We start from the raw sequence: 15,452 nt of genomic DNA, 5'->3' as shown, positions 1-15,452 counted from the left end.
AGATGTGTAGCAACTAGTTTCCCTTCACAGCGGCCAGCGGCAGCGGGGGGCACAGCAGCAGCAGATCTTGCCCTCCGGATGGCGCCCTCCGGATGGCGGCGCCCCGAGCAAAAGTCCTGCTTGCCCGTGGCAAGATCTGCTACTGTTCGGTGCATACCCTAAAAGATAGCCCACCTCGCCGATACCTTACTGGAGTATTCAGTTTTCCCATTTTCTGCAGTTTTTTAAACAAAATGGTGTGCTGCGACTTTTGAATCACTGTGCATAATAACTTTAGATATACAACTTTGTTTTGCGCTAGTACGCCTTCCCCCTCTTTTTTTGCACCTATATATGTTTAACTGGGCTTAGCAATCCTGTTTGGAGTGGAGCAGCAATTTGGTTGTATTTCCAGGAGCCTCCCCGCAAGGGTGAGTTCTCGATATACAGTATTTATTTTAGAGATCAGAAACTTGATGCATGTAGACTCATAGGATCAGTGGGAGTAGACACATTTATAGTTTTTGGTTTTCCTTTATTTGTCACACAGAAAGAAGTGAGCCTGTTTATAGTACAGTTCCTTTTAATTACATGTAGCCATTATTTCTGCATGTTTGCTTCAAGTGTTTTCTTTATAGTGGTATTGGGGTGTATTCAATTAAAGGATCAGACACTTCACTATTCAATTTCCAGGCATTTCAGACAGGTTTTTGCCAGTTTTCGACTATGCCAATCCAACTTTTTTTAAAGTCGAATGGGCATTGTCGAAAACGGGCAAAAACCTGTTGGAAATGCCAGCGAATTTGACAAAACAGGTACTGTATATCGGCGAGCGAATTTGCTGATCCACCTGTTTTTCAACATGTCGGAATTTCCTACAAAAGTCTAAAAGTGCAGTTTTTCCGACTTTTCGGAAATTCCAACACTAATTGAATAGACCGCTTAGTGTGTTGTAGTGTATTACATCTTATGTAAAATTTTACATAACTTGTTTTTCTCCATAAAATATTGTGTGTAAAATTCAGAATATGGTATAATATATATAGGTTGTCAAGAATGGTGCTGATCCCAGAGCAGTACAGACATTACTTTGAGACTTGTGAGTGCACAAGAGAATAATATTCTTCTTCTTTGGCCATTAGCTGGTTATGAGTGCCTTGTTCCACCACTTTCCCATTCTTCATTACTACAATGATATCAGCATTCTGTATTGTGGATAGCCGGTGAGCAATCACTATGCAGGTCCTGCCGTGCCTTGCCTCATCCAGAGCTTCCTGCACAACCTGTTTAAAATTAAAGTTTCACAAAACAACATTATAATATTGTTTTTTAAATGTAAGAATGTAATACCAGAATGTAAGGCACTGAGTTAGCAAAATAAATAATAGAATATTGGGGGTAATTCAGATGTGATCGTAGATGTGCTAAATCTACCATATTTACGATCATGTACTCTGACATGCAGGGGGACGGCCAGTACAGGGCTAGTCTGCCCCACAAGTCAGGCCTTAAGGCGGCGATGCTTTTGCACCTGGCGAGTAACTCCCTGCCAGCACAACTCCTGCGCACTGGCAGGCCACTACTCGCTGTCATACGCAGCCGCTGTGGCCCACCACCCCCCAACTGTCCAGATACGCCTGCGTTGTCTGGACCGTGCCCTGACAACAGCATTCTAACTCCTTTGGCACGCACCCTCCTGCCCCGTGATCGCCTCTGCCTGTCAATCAGGCAGAGGCGATCACAGCCCAGAGATGCTTTTAGCATTTCACTGGGCTCCCGTGGTGCGTGTGCGCACTCCATAAAAAAAAAAATTCAGACTGCGATCGCTGCCGCTGCATTCTTCCATTTCATTCTTCCTCAGCCCACACATCATTTATCATTGCACTCTAAAGCTATTCCACGTCCTTACAACTCCTTCCAATATCAATCTATCCACCACACCACACCAAATGTAGCTATCCTATGTCCATCACTCATATATATGTGCCTGCTTTACTCCAGGAGAGAATAGCATTATACAGTATGCACCTGCCTTACTTTCAAAGAGGACAACAATCTATGCTTCTGCTGTACTCCAGAAATAGACAATAATATGTGCGCCTGTTTTACTCCAGGCGTGGACTCATTGGTGTTTCTATAATGGGTGCAGTTTGTGCGAGGCACACGGACCCCCAGGACCAGGGGGGCCCACCCCGCACACACTGCACCCATTTGCTTAATACTTACCTCTCTGTGAAGTCCCCCGTCGAAGCCATCCCTTTTCGGCTGCGCAATAGAGTTTGAGCACTAGGTGGAACAAACTCTATTGCGCCTGTTGAAAACTCCGTAAAGATGGCAAGGCGGCCATTTTTCCGGAGTTTCGCGCATGCGCATTAGCAAAATCTTCAGTAAAATGGCCGCAGCGCCTTGTTCCTGGAGGTTTGCACATGCGTAATAGAGTCTGTTCTCAGACTCTATTGTCGCGGAGAAGGATGGCACCGCCGGGGGGGACCGGAGAGGTAAGTATTAAATCTTGTGCATCAGTCAGAGAGGAGGGGTCCCCTGAAGCAGAAGGCTGCACACGGGCCTCCTCCTCTCTTAAAACGCCCCTGAGTGGACTATGGGGGTAATTCAGAGTTGATTGCAGCAGCAAATTTGTTAGCAGTTGGGCAAAACCATGGGGGTCATTCCGAGTTGTTCGCTCGTTGCCGATTTTCACAATGGAGCGATTAATGCGAAAATGCGCATGGTACGCAGTGTGCATGCGCTAAGTATTTTAGCTCAAAACTTAGTAAATATACTCATGCCAGAATGAAGAATTTTCATCGTTGAAGTGATCGGAGTGTGATTGACAGGAAGTGGGTGTTTCTGGGCGGAAACTCAGCGTTTTCAAAGCGTTTGCGGAAAAATGCAGGCGTGCCAGGGAAAAACGCGGAGTTGTCTGGAGAAATGGTGGAGTGGCTGTCCGAACACGTGTTTGTGACATCAAACCAGGAATGAAACTGACTGAACCGATCGCTAATCGTGAGTAGGTCTGGAGCTACTCAGAAACTGCTAAGAATTATTAATTCGCAATTCTGCAAATCTTTAGGCCCTCATTCCGAGTTGTTCGCTCGTTCTTTTTCATCGCATCGCAGTGAAAATCCGCTTAGTACGCATGCGCAATGTTCGCACTGCGACTGCGCCAAGTAACTTTGATATGAAGAAAGTAATTTTACTCACGGCTTTTTCATCGCTCCGGCGATCGTAATGTGATTGACAGGAAATGGGTGTTACTGGGCGGAAACACGGCGTTTTATGGGCGTGTGGTTGAATACGCTACCGTTTCCGGAAAAAACGCAGGAGTGGCCGGGGAAACGGTGGGAGTGCCTGGGCGAACGCTGGGTGTGTTTGTGACGTCAAACCAGGAACGACAAGCACTGAACTGATCGCACAGGCAGAGTAAGTCTGAAGCTACTCAGAAACTGCTAAGTAGTTTGTAATCGCAATATTGCGAATACATCGGTCGCAATTTTAGGATGCTAAGATACACTCCCAGTAGGCGTAGGCTTAGCGTGTGTAACTCTGCTAAATTCGCATTGCGACCGATCAACTCGGAATTAGGGCCTTAGTTCGCAATTCTGCTAAGCTAAGATTCACTCCCAGAGGGCAGCGGCCTAGCGTGTGCAATGCTGCTAAAATCTGCTAGCGAGCGAGCAACTGGAATCACCCCCCATGTGCACTGCAGGTGTGGCAGATATATGCTTTATTTTTACACTGCAATTTAGATTTCAGTTTGAACTCACCCCACCCAAATCTAACTCTCTGCACATGTTATATCTGCCCCCCCTGCATTGCACATGGGGGGTCATTTCGAGATGTTCGCTTGTTATTTTTTTTTCGCTACAGAGCGATTAGTCGCAAACTGCGCATGCGCAATGTACGAAGCGCGCCTGCGCCAAGTAAATTAGCACAAAAGTTTGGTATTTTACTCACGGCGTAAAAAAGTTTTTTCATCGTTCTGCTGATCGGAGTGTGATTGACAGGAAGTGGGTGTTTCTGGGCGGAAACTGGCCGTTTTCTGGGAGTGTGCGGATAAACGCAGGCGTTTCAGGGAAAAACACAGGGGTGTCTGGAGAAACGGGGGAGTGGCTGGGCGAACGCCAGGCATGTGTGTGACGTCAAACCAGGAACGAAACTGACTGAACTGCTCGCTATTTGTGAGTAGGTCTGGAGCTACTCAGAAACTGCTAAGAAATTTCTGTTCGCAATTCTGCTATGCTAAGATACACTCCCAGAGGGCGGCGGCTTAGCGTATGCAATGCTGCTAAAAGCAGCTAGTGAGCGAACAACTCGGAATCACCCCCATGGTTTTGCCCAACTGCTAACAAATTTGCTGCTGCGATCAACTCTGAATTACCTCCAATAGTTTATGTACCTGCTTTACTCCAGGATAGGACAGTAGTTTATGCGCCTGCCTTACTCAAGGAGTGGACAATTGGACATGTTTACTTTACATGCACCCTCCACCTTTATAAATGAGACCTCATGCAGAGTTCAAGGCAAACACAGTTTGTGCCCTAATTTCCTTACAAACTATTTTTCTCAACAAGATTTCACAGCCCTCATTTATGTTGAGTGTTTTATTATTATCTATTGTGCTCTTTGTCTGCATTGGGAAATAATACAGTTTCTTTATTTGTTTATAATTTACATTTTTCTGTCAAAATGAATACATTTTTTCAGATATTTTTTTCGTGTTCACATGTGTGATTATCCATTGAGCTCCCATCATAAACTCAATAATCATTATTTATTAGCACTGTTCAAACATAAAATTACACAGTAAGCTATAAACTAGAGATGAACGGGCTCGGTTTTCGAGCCCACCCGAACTACTGGGATCTCATACCTCCCAACTTTGCTCGGGGCCAGGGAGGGACATTATAGCGCGCCAAATGAGCGCACCCAAAATGAGGGAGCATGACCTATCAGAAAGTGCAGCGATCGCAAGCCACGCCTCTGTTTTCATCATAGAGGCATGAGCTTGCGATCGCTGCACTTTCTGATAGGTCATGCTCCCTCATTTTGGGTGCGCTCATTTGGCGCGCTATAATGTCCCTCCCTGGCCCCGAGCAAAGTTGGGAGCTGCTGGTCATGTCTCCTGTCTCTCTCTGCCATGAATAGATGCTGTGCGCATGCTCACACCATCTATTCACTGCTGCTCTGCTCAGAGAAGCGAGTGACAGGGGGGGATCTCCTAACTGCCCACCGCGGAACACTGCGACACACGGGTGGGACAGCGGGACAGACCGTAAATAACGGGAATGTCCCGTCAAAATTGGGACGGTCGGCAGGTATGGGATCTGAGTGAATCCGAGTGGCGGCTTTTCCCGCCCTGCTCGGATTCAAAGTCGAGGCAAAACGTCATCAGATGCTCGCAGGTTGTGGATTGTATATAAGTCCCTGCGGTGATATTCGGTGCCATTTCACACTTTGACTTCATGTTGTGTACATCCACTAAGGTGTCTGCTGTTCTGACTCTATGCTGTGTCCATCCACTCCAGTGACTGAGCTGACCTGACCTATCTGTGTCCATCTACTCCATTGGCTACAGTGCTGACTCAACGCTGTGTCCATCCACTCCAGGGCTAAGCTGACCTACAGTATCTATCCACTCCAGTTCCCTCAGGCTCTCCTTAATGTTAAAAGTGTCTGGGCTAGATTATACAGTACAGTCAGCTAGCAAATCATTGTTTATTATTATTTATAGTGCACAAATGTAGTTATTATATTTATTATACATCTATTGTACTGGTGCTGCAATGTGACTCCGCAGGCTGTACTCCATTGTGTTCACCCTCATTCCGAGATGTTCGCTCGTTCTTTTTAATCGCATCGCAGCGATTTTCTGCAAACTGCGCATGCGCAATGTTCGCACTGCAGCTGCGCCATGTAAATTTGCTAAGAAGTTAGGTATTTTACTCACGGCATTACGAGGTTTTTACTTCGTTCTGGTGATCGGAGTGTGATTGACAGGAAGTGGGTGTTTCTGGGCGGAAACTGCTGTTTTATGGGTATGTTTGAAAAAATGCTGCCGTTTCCGGGAAAAAGGCAGGAGTGGCTGGAGAAACGTGGGAGTGTCTGGGCGAATGCTGGGTGTGTTTGTGACGTCAAACCAGGAACGAAACTCGAGCTACTCAGAAACTGCTTAGAAATTTCTATTTGCAATTTTGAGAATCTTTCGTTCGCAATTTTACTAAGCTTAGATTCACTCCCAGTAGGCGGCGGCTTAGCGTGCACAATACTGCTAAAAGCAGCTTGCGAGCGAACAACTCGGAATGAGGGCCAGTGTGCGCTGCTGTGACTGTTCAGTCAGTTGTAAAAAAAGTTTTTAAAAATTGTTTCTTTATTTGTACAACTGCTTTGTTCTATACCACACTGCCTTTGTTCACAACTTTACAAATACATAAGCTTTGACAGTCATTTGCAAAAAAAGTAAAAAAAAAAAAAGATCTTGTACGCTTTTAATATACAAGCTGTGCGCTATACCCTATTGTGCCTTTGTTGTCATAATAAATATAAGCAAAAAACAACCGGCGGTCTGCGGTAAGCAACAAGGTTAATTGAGATCAATCTTGTGGATGACCACAATTAGCTTTGTGGCATACCGCAGACGGTCGATTCCCACCACAGACTTCGATTTGAATTTTATCCCCATAAAAGCGTATGGACTCTGCTTGAGTGACAGCTTATCCAGTCAGAAGAGCGCTACTGTGTGGCACTACTTGATTGGCTGGTGGATCCCCAAGTGACAGATGTCAGGTGGAGGCCCGCCATTCGAGAAAGAGAATCCATGTGCAGGAATGTCTGTTATTTTAACTCTTGGGATGCCTACATGGAAAGAAGAGGACTGATCTACTCTGGAAATAGGTGTGGGTTTTTTTTTTTTACAGGTTACCTATGGATGCTACTGGGCAAGGGGACCGAAGCGCTATAGGGGATGGTAAGTGTGTGTGCAAGGGTGTTTTATTAAAGTTGCATTGTCTAAGGTGTGTGTGTCCTGTCTTTATAGTAATATTTCTTTTACTGGTGGGACTACAGGTACCATTGGGCCCTTTAATGTTGGTGCTTGTGGTTCTGTAGTTCCACAAATACAACAATATTAATTCTGTTTTCTACACTCAAATGCTATCAACTTGGCACCCACAGCCCACGGATGCCGGGGATAGCCCCGGGCTTCAGCCCTGGCCCATGGGTACCCTGGAGGGGGGGCTTTATTGGTGAGGTCCCCTCGACCCCAGGGAACCCCACCAGGGCTGACTAGATTACTGTGGTGTAACATGTATAAGCGGCTCTACTACGGTGTAACATATATAAGCAGATTTATTGTGGTATAACGTCTATAAGTGGCTCTACTGTGGTGTAACATGTATAAGCAGCTCTACTGTAGTGTAACATGTATACTTTACCAAACCCAGCCATATCTCATCCTAACCCTCTGTCCCACACTCGGTCTACCCCATCTGTGTCACCCCTATCTATCTGCCCCTCCCCTTTAGAATGTAAGCTCTCATGAGAAGGGCCCTCTTCTCTCATGTGCTTATCCTTTTCTTACTTTATCCATTTCTTACTTTAATAATCCTCAACTGCCCAAATCCTACAGTTTTCGGACACCTTGATACTTATCTCAGAGTCGTCTACTGATGTAGCTATGCTTAGTTACCCTGTACTTGTCCTATATTGTCTTCAACTGTAAGCCACTGTTTTCCTGTTTTGATTATGTGCATATGTCCTCGGTAATTGGGCGCTGCGGAATCCTTATGGCGCCATATAAATTAAGGATAATAATAATAATTATTATAATAAGTGGCTCTAAATATTTTGTGTAAGTCAGCCATCAGTGCTGCAGTTCTTGCCCATGATAAAAAGAAAGCCATCATTATGCCTGGGCATAAAACCAAAAAAGCCCCCTGTAGGATTATTTTTGCCCAAATCCTGAAACGTTTGTATTGGCATCTGATACATTTGTGAGGACAAAGATTGTAGAGGTAGGGATGTTAACCATCTAGGCACCTCCTCAATGTTACGTAATTTACATTGAGTTCATAAAATTTAATTTCATGAACATAGTTAGTCCTTCCAAAAAATTGGTTCATGCCCTGTCGATGAAGTATTTGGTTTGTTAAACTGTGCATGTCCTTTTTAACATCCAAAATAGGATTGGGTGGAGAGGCCCAAGCACAATTCCATCTTGCACCACTTTTCTTTTTATAATGGGCTTTAGTTTTGGGGGCATTACTAATTTGCAACACATTTTTAAGCAGATATACCATGTGTTTGTGTGATGCCCAGTATTTGCTCCCCCATCCCCTGCTGGACACAACTGCAGCTGGTGAACCCCGCCGGGGTTAATGAACTGTCCGGTTGCTAAGCAACCACAGCCGCATGGAGGACACTAGGACCCAGTGTCAGGGAGAATGGGCACTGCTGAGCGGGAAGACAGGCCTCGAGGATTGGCCGGCTCAGATCACGCTAAATGAAGGAGGAGGAGTTGCCGCCGGAAGGTTGGTAAGGAGAGACGGCCGCGAGGTGGAGAGGAGCAGCGGGACATGCCACCGGAGACATGCTGCCGCTGGCAACCGGAGTCACACTGTCGCTGGCCGCCAGAGACAGGCTGCCGCTGGCCACCGGAGACACGCTGCCGCTGGCCGCCAGGGAGACTAAGGGACGCGCACGTCTGCAGCCAGCTGACAGGAGAGGGAGCCGCAGTGAAGAGGCTGCTGGGACCAATATGCTCTATGACTGTGTGCCCAAGAGAGAGGGAGGGAGAGCAGGACACCACCTGGCACGTTACATTCAGATTGGGCCCAACTGTCCACACTCTTAACTACCAATTGTGGCTGCCCCTGAGAACCGCCAGATAGGGTTATTATAACTACCATCTGTGATATACGGGAATTGTCAAGCCAGCCAGCTGAAAGGCAAGCGCATTCTTCTTCAGTTACGTTACTGTGCAAACTCATGTTTGGACTTCTCCGGATTTTGTGTAGGGTCATAGGCTTCCCCTTAATGAGTCTATAGTGCCACCTAGTGGCTCATTACTATACTGTTTGAACATTCCTGAATCTGCTTTTCCAAATGACAGTTTGAGTATTGAAATTCCGAAAGTACTTATGTTGTTATGATCTGTTTTACTATGCAAATGATATGTGTTAATTGGTAATGTGCCTGACCGAAATGTGCTAAACTTATTGATCAGTAGCTCAGGTCACTCGAAGTGGTGAATATACTTTCCTGCAATAAACCTTTAAACATAGAAACATAGAATTTGTCGGCAGATAAGAACCACTTGGCCCATCTAGTCTGCCCCTTTTTTTTTTTTTTTTATATTATTTTTTTTTATCACTAACCTTATTTGATCCTTATTTCTTTGTAAGGATATCCTTATGTCTATCCCATGCATGTTTAAATTGCTCTACTGTCTTAGCCTCTACCACCTCTGATGGGAGGCTATTCCACTTGTCCACTACCCTTTCTGTGAAATAATTTTTCCGCAAATTTCCCCTGAACCTCCCCCCCTCCAGTCTCAGTGCATGTCCTCGTGTCCTATTGCTTCTCTTCATTTGGAGAATGTTTCCCTCCTGGACTTTGTTAAAACCCTTCATATATTTGAAAGTTTCTATCATGTCCCCCCTTTCCCTTCTCTGCTCCAAACTATACATATTGAGATTTCTTAGTCTTTCTGGGTATGTTTTGTGATGTAGGCCATGCACCATTTTAGTTGCCCTCCTTTGTACAGTTTCTAATGTATTAATATCCTTTTGAAGATATGGCCTCCAGAACTGAATACAGTATTCTAGATGAGGCCGTACCAATGACCTATACAGTGGCATTATTACTTCTTTCTTTCTGCTGCTGATTCCTCTCCCAATGCAGCCAAGCATCTGACTAGCCTTCCTCATTGCCTTGTTACATTGCTTACCTGCTTTTAAGTCATCTGAAATAGTGACTCCTAGATCCCTTTCCTCCTCAGTAGTTTTCAGTATAGTGCCATTAATACTGTATTTAGCTTTAGGATTTTTGAGACCCAAGTGCATGATTTTGCATTTTTGGGCATTAAACTGTAATTGCCAGACTCTTGACCATTCCTCTAGTCTACTTAGATCCTCAATCATTTGTTTTACCCCACCTGGTGTGTCTACCCTGTTGCATACCTTTGTGTCATCTGCAAAAAAGGCATACTTTCCCTTTAATGCCATTTGCAATGTCACCAATAAAGATATTAAAAAGCACTGGTCCAAGTACAGATCCCTGGGGTACTCCACTGGTAACATTTCCCTCCTGTGAATGCACTCCATTTACCACAATTCTCTGTTTTCGATCCTTCAACCAAGATCTTATCCATTCAATAATCCTAATATCCAATCCCAAACTTTCAAGTTTATTTAGCAGTCTGCGATGTGGAACTGTATCAAAAGCCTTACTAAAGTCTAGATAAGCTATATCCATGGCTCCACCTTTATCCATCACTTTAGTCACACAATCAAAAAAGTCAATAAGATTTGTTTGACATGATCTCCCCCCAGTGAATCCATGCTGTTTGGGATCCAGTAAATTGCCGGATTTGAGATGATCTACAACTCTTTCTTTTAAGAGTGTTTCTATCAATTTCCCTACTACTGATGTAAGACTCACTGGTCTGTAGTTGTTTGCCTCTTCCTTGCTTCCACTTTTGTGCAGTGGGACCACTTTTGTGCAGTGGGTACCGTGTCCCAATGTAGTGGTTCTGGTGCACTTGGGGTGTTGTTCTGGCATGCTTCTAATTATGTCAGAGTCACCTGGCTCAATGATGGCCAGTGTGCACACTCTGTAGTATTTACCACAGGCCAAGTTCAATGTTGTTGCAGCTGTAGTGGTGGACTCCATTATTTGCCAACATTGCAAAGTATTTAATCTCTGACTTTCTCAGAGTTGGGCAGTTGTTTGGCGAGGATGACCAGTTTAGCCTTGCCCTTACGGATCCTCTTTAGAGTCTGCTTGTACCCAAGCACGTATTAACCACTTTTCATAACCAGCTGAAGCCGTGAGTTAATAGACTCCAGGGACTTTTTCATCTTCTTGGTGGCCACCATGACTGCAGCACGGGGATCCCGGACAAGAGGTGTCTCTCCAAGGAGGGACGGAGAAAGGGTAGTGAAGCTTGCATCCCTTTGCGGGCTTATGGACAGCTATTGAAGTTCAGTGGGGTGCACTGTATGACTTCATATTCTTGAGCTACTACAGACATTTCGTGGAGCACTTTGCCAAAGTGGCAGCGCCATTACATGAATGAATTGTTGAGAGGCCAGTCCGGCCACGAGAGGAGGGGATTGTCGTCGGTGCAGTGGGGCAAAGAACAGCAACTGGCCTTCCAGCAGTTAAAGACCTCTTTAACGGAAGCCCCGCTATTGGTTTACTCCAATTACGAGCAGCCACTTCAAGTCTACACAGACACCAGCCATAGTGGATTGGGAACCATATTGTCCCAGGTGCAGAATGGGCGTGAGAGAGTAATCGCATATGCCAGCAGGGGACTATGCAAAACAGAACGGAATTGCAAAAATTACAGCGTTTTACGTTGGAGCTGTTCGCCCCAGTTTGGGCCATCACAGAAAAATGTAAACATTATCTCGCTGCTACACCATTTATCATCATGACTGATAACAACTCATTGGCGCACCTGTCCACCACTCGGCTCTGCGCCATCGAACAGAGGTGGGTATCATGGCTCGCCAATTTTGAATACACTGTGTCCTACAGGAGTGGGAAGTCCAACGACAATGCGGACGCTCTGTCCCGTTTGCCCACTACCGATGTGGTGGAGGAAGGAAGAGACACTGAGGAAGAGATAGAGGCCCCTGTCTTCAAGGCCTCGTGGAAAGGATGGACGGTCACCTCCAACCCATTAGCCACCATGGACCGACAGCGATCAGGTATGTCTGAAGCCTTTGCTGTAGACTGGGAAGGGATCCAGCAACAGAACCCAGTGGTGAAGGAACTCACAGCTCTCCTCCGTCTAAACTACCGGCTGACCCGGGCACAACGTGCAGAGGCAGATCCAGAGTTGGAAAAGTTACTGCGACATCAGGGACAACTTCACCTGAAACAAGTCATTCTAGTACGGACTAGCATCGACTCTGGTACTCACCAGACAGTTGACTAAGTCGTTGTTCCTAGGAGACAAGCCTCCTTTCTACTTACCGCCTACCACAACAAATCTGGGCATTTTGGTAAACAAAAAATGGAAGCCATCTTGCGTACACGGTACTTCTGGATAGGTCTGCAGCACGACGACGTAGAGTGATGGTGCCGGGACTCTGTCCCCTGCAAACCTGAAGAGACATCCGTATGCACATCAGAAAGATCAATTGCACCCCACCAAGAGTCACTGCCCACTGCAAATTGTCATCCTTGACTACGTGAAACTAGAGCCCAGCACCAGCGGACACAACTACGCCTTAACCATGACCGACCACAATAGCAAGCTCCTAGTGGTGGGCCCTGCAAAAGATTTGACTGCGAAGACTACAGCCGAGCTGTTCCTGAAACACTTTGCCAGGCCCTACGGGAATCATGAGTGTATTACTAACTGACCAAGGGCCTGCCTATGAGTCGCAGCCATTCCATTCCATGAACTGTACTCCTATCATGGCTGCAAGAAAGCAAGGACGACAGCGTACCACCCACAGGGGAATGGTTTGTGCGAGAGGGCTAACCAGACCCTCATTGGGATGCTCAGAAGTCTACCAGCTGAAGACCATGCCCATTGGCCGAACTCATCGACCGCTACAATAATGCAGAACATTCCTCCACCGGTTTCACACTGTACTACCTTATGTTCGGTCTACAAGAAAAACTGCCTCGAGACCTGGAGCTTACCCCCGCGCTAACTTCTCCTGCCACTCCACAAACCAAGTGTGTCTGTGAGCATCAACGGAGAATTGAAGTAGCCCGAGGACTGGTGGCAATGCGGATGGGAACCGTCCGACTCTGCCAAAAAAAGAGTTACAATGCAACTATCTGACCTACACCCCTAGATGTGGGCGACTCTGTTTGGAAGAAGCGGAATCACCGCACCAGTAAGGTGGACACCATGTGTGAAAAACCAGCTTATGTCATCGTCAGTGTCCCGGAGGGAGAACGGTTTACCCATGAGATCCGCTGAGGTCAAGACGGGCCCGTCAGTGTTGTGTACAGAGCGCAACTCATGACTTGCACCTACGAAGTATCACCAGAAACAGCAGACTCACCTGTGGCAGAAGGGTGGTGATCCTCGGGGGGCATACCCTTACTCAACCCCATCTTTATGTGCGGTCCACCCGCATCGAGCTGAGCGCCCCATGACACCCTAGATCCCATGGTTAATGGTCCCTTAGAGGGTCAGAGTCAGCCCAATCCGGTCAATACCGATAGTGAGAACAAAGTCCCCACTGTGGGAATTAGAAGGTCACAACGTAGCACAAAGGGCATCCCGCCCCCCAGGTACAGGGAATAAGCTAACACTTGATCTGTAAATACGTTTGTTTAGGAATGAATATGTATGTTGGTACCCAACTTGGTTGTGTTCACCTGTTTACTCCAGTCTGCACCTTGAAAGACTGTGGCATTGACTTTTGGCATGTTTCCTAATGTGTGAGGACATGCAATCTTCCAGAGGGAGAATATGTGATGCCCAGTATCTGCTCCCCCAACCCCTGCTGGACACAACTGCAGCTGGTGATCCCCACCGGGGATAATGAACTGTCTGGTTGCTAAGCAAACACAGCCGCATGGAGGACACTAGGACCCAGTGTCAGGGAGATTAGGTCCTGCTGAGCCGGGGAAGACAGGGCTCGGGGACTGGCCGACTCGGATCGCGATAAACGAAGGAGAAGGAGTTGCCGCCAGGAGATTGGTAAGGAGAGACGGACGCGAAGTGGAGAGGAGCAGCGGGACACGCCGCCGGAGGCATGCTGCCGCTGGCCGCCAAAGACAGGCTGTCGCTGGCCGCAAGAGACACGCTGCTGCTGTCCGACGGGGAGACTGAGGGACACGTGCGGCTGCGGCCGGCTGACAGGAGAGGGAGCCGCAGTAAAGAGGCTGCCAGGACCAGGATGCTCTGTGACTGTGCGCCCAAGAGAGAGGGAGGGAGAGCATGACACCACCTAACACTACTGCTGTGACTGGAAGCTGCAGTTTAGAGGAGCTTCCGGACAGAGAGAGGGGAGTCCCAGCAGTGAACAGGTACCTGCACCCCTAATGTTATGCACCTAAAAAACTGAGGAGTATATTAAGGGCAGCCCGCTTAGGTCATACAGTGCCCCCCATGAACTTCAAAAGCTGTTCATAAGCCCGCAAAGGGCCTTAAGCTTCACTACCCTTTCCCCGTGGTTGGCCATTCACTAGCACCGTATGCAGCTACCCAGGAGTAGAGGATACAGTATTCATGATTCACACTAAGGCAGCCTGAACTACTACGTACATTCTGATTGGGTCCAACTGTCCACACTCTTAACTACCAATTGTGGCTACCCCTGAGAACCTCCAGATAGGGTTATTATAACTACCGTCTATGATATACAGGAATTGTCAAGCCAGCCAGTTGAAAGGCGAGAGCATTCTTCTTCAGTTACGTTACTGTGCGCACTCATGTTTGGCCTTCTCCGGATTTTGTTTAGGGTCATAGGCTTCCCCTTAATGAGTCTATAGTGCCACCTAGTGGCTCATTACTATACTGTTTGAACATTCCTGAACCTGCTTTTCCAAATGACAGTTTGAGTATTGAAATTCCGAAAGTACTTATGTTGTTATGATCTGTTTTACTAAGCAAATGATATGTGTTAATTGATAATGTGCCTGACCGAAATGTGCTAAACTTATTGATCAGTAGCTCAGGTCACCCGAAGCGGTGAATATACTTTCCTGCAATAAACCTTTGGTACCGTCTCCCACCATAGTGGTTCTTGTCCACTTGGGGTGTTGTCCGCACTGGGGTATCTCCGTCCTTCTGCCCAAATTCTACACAGGTGTTCTACGCAGATTGGAACAGACGTAGGAATTGGATAACCAGACAGGCCATGACTGGACAGGCATAAGACTCCAGGTACGCACACACATCACATTTGTGCGCCGTTGATTTGTTGCTTAGTTTAGCCAGCCTTTGGCCAATATTGGTGAAGAATTATGGGGGTCATTCCGAGTTGATCGTAGCTGTGCTAAATTTACTCAGGTACTCAGACATGCGGGGGGACGCCCAGCACAGGGCTGATCCGCCGTGCATGTCAGTGCCACCCCCACCGCAGAAATGCAAAAGCATCGCACAGTGGCGATGCTTTGGCATCTCAGGAGTTAATCTCGGCCAGCGCAGCTCCTGCGGCTGGCTGGGAGAATCTCTTTGCTGCGTCGGGTCACAGCAGCTGCGTGTGACATCACGCAACCGCCGCGTCCTACCCTCCCCCCCCCCCCACCGGTTCAGCCACGCCTGGCAGGACTGT

General features: G+C 47.0%; 1 protein-coding gene and 1 pseudogene across 1 annotated transcript in view; both read right to left on the bottom strand.

The window, feature by feature from the left end:
- Positions 1-511: 511 nt before the first annotated feature.
- The window catches only part of LOC134927385 (ATP-dependent translocase ABCB1-like), a 943,310-nt gene continuing 928,369 nt past the window's right edge, over positions 512-15,452 (bottom strand). Inside the window, exon 24 of the mRNA XM_063921755.1 lies at positions 512-1,262. Coding sequence (XP_063777825.1) covers positions 1,065-1,262 — 198 coding nt within the window. The 3' untranslated portion in view covers positions 512-1,064. The remainder of the gene's footprint in view (positions 1,263-15,452) is intronic.
- On the bottom strand, positions 6,811-11,109 carry LOC134928701 (large ribosomal subunit protein eL30-like; annotated as a pseudogene).

Source organism: Pseudophryne corroboree, chromosome 5 (assembly GCF_028390025.1).
Source record: "Pseudophryne corroboree isolate aPseCor3 chromosome 5, aPseCor3.hap2, whole genome shotgun sequence".
NCBI lineage: Eukaryota > Metazoa > Chordata > Amphibia > Anura > Myobatrachidae > Pseudophryne > Pseudophryne corroboree.
The sequence above is the reverse complement of the archived record's forward strand: the minus strand, read 5'-3'. Positions and strand labels throughout refer to the sequence as shown.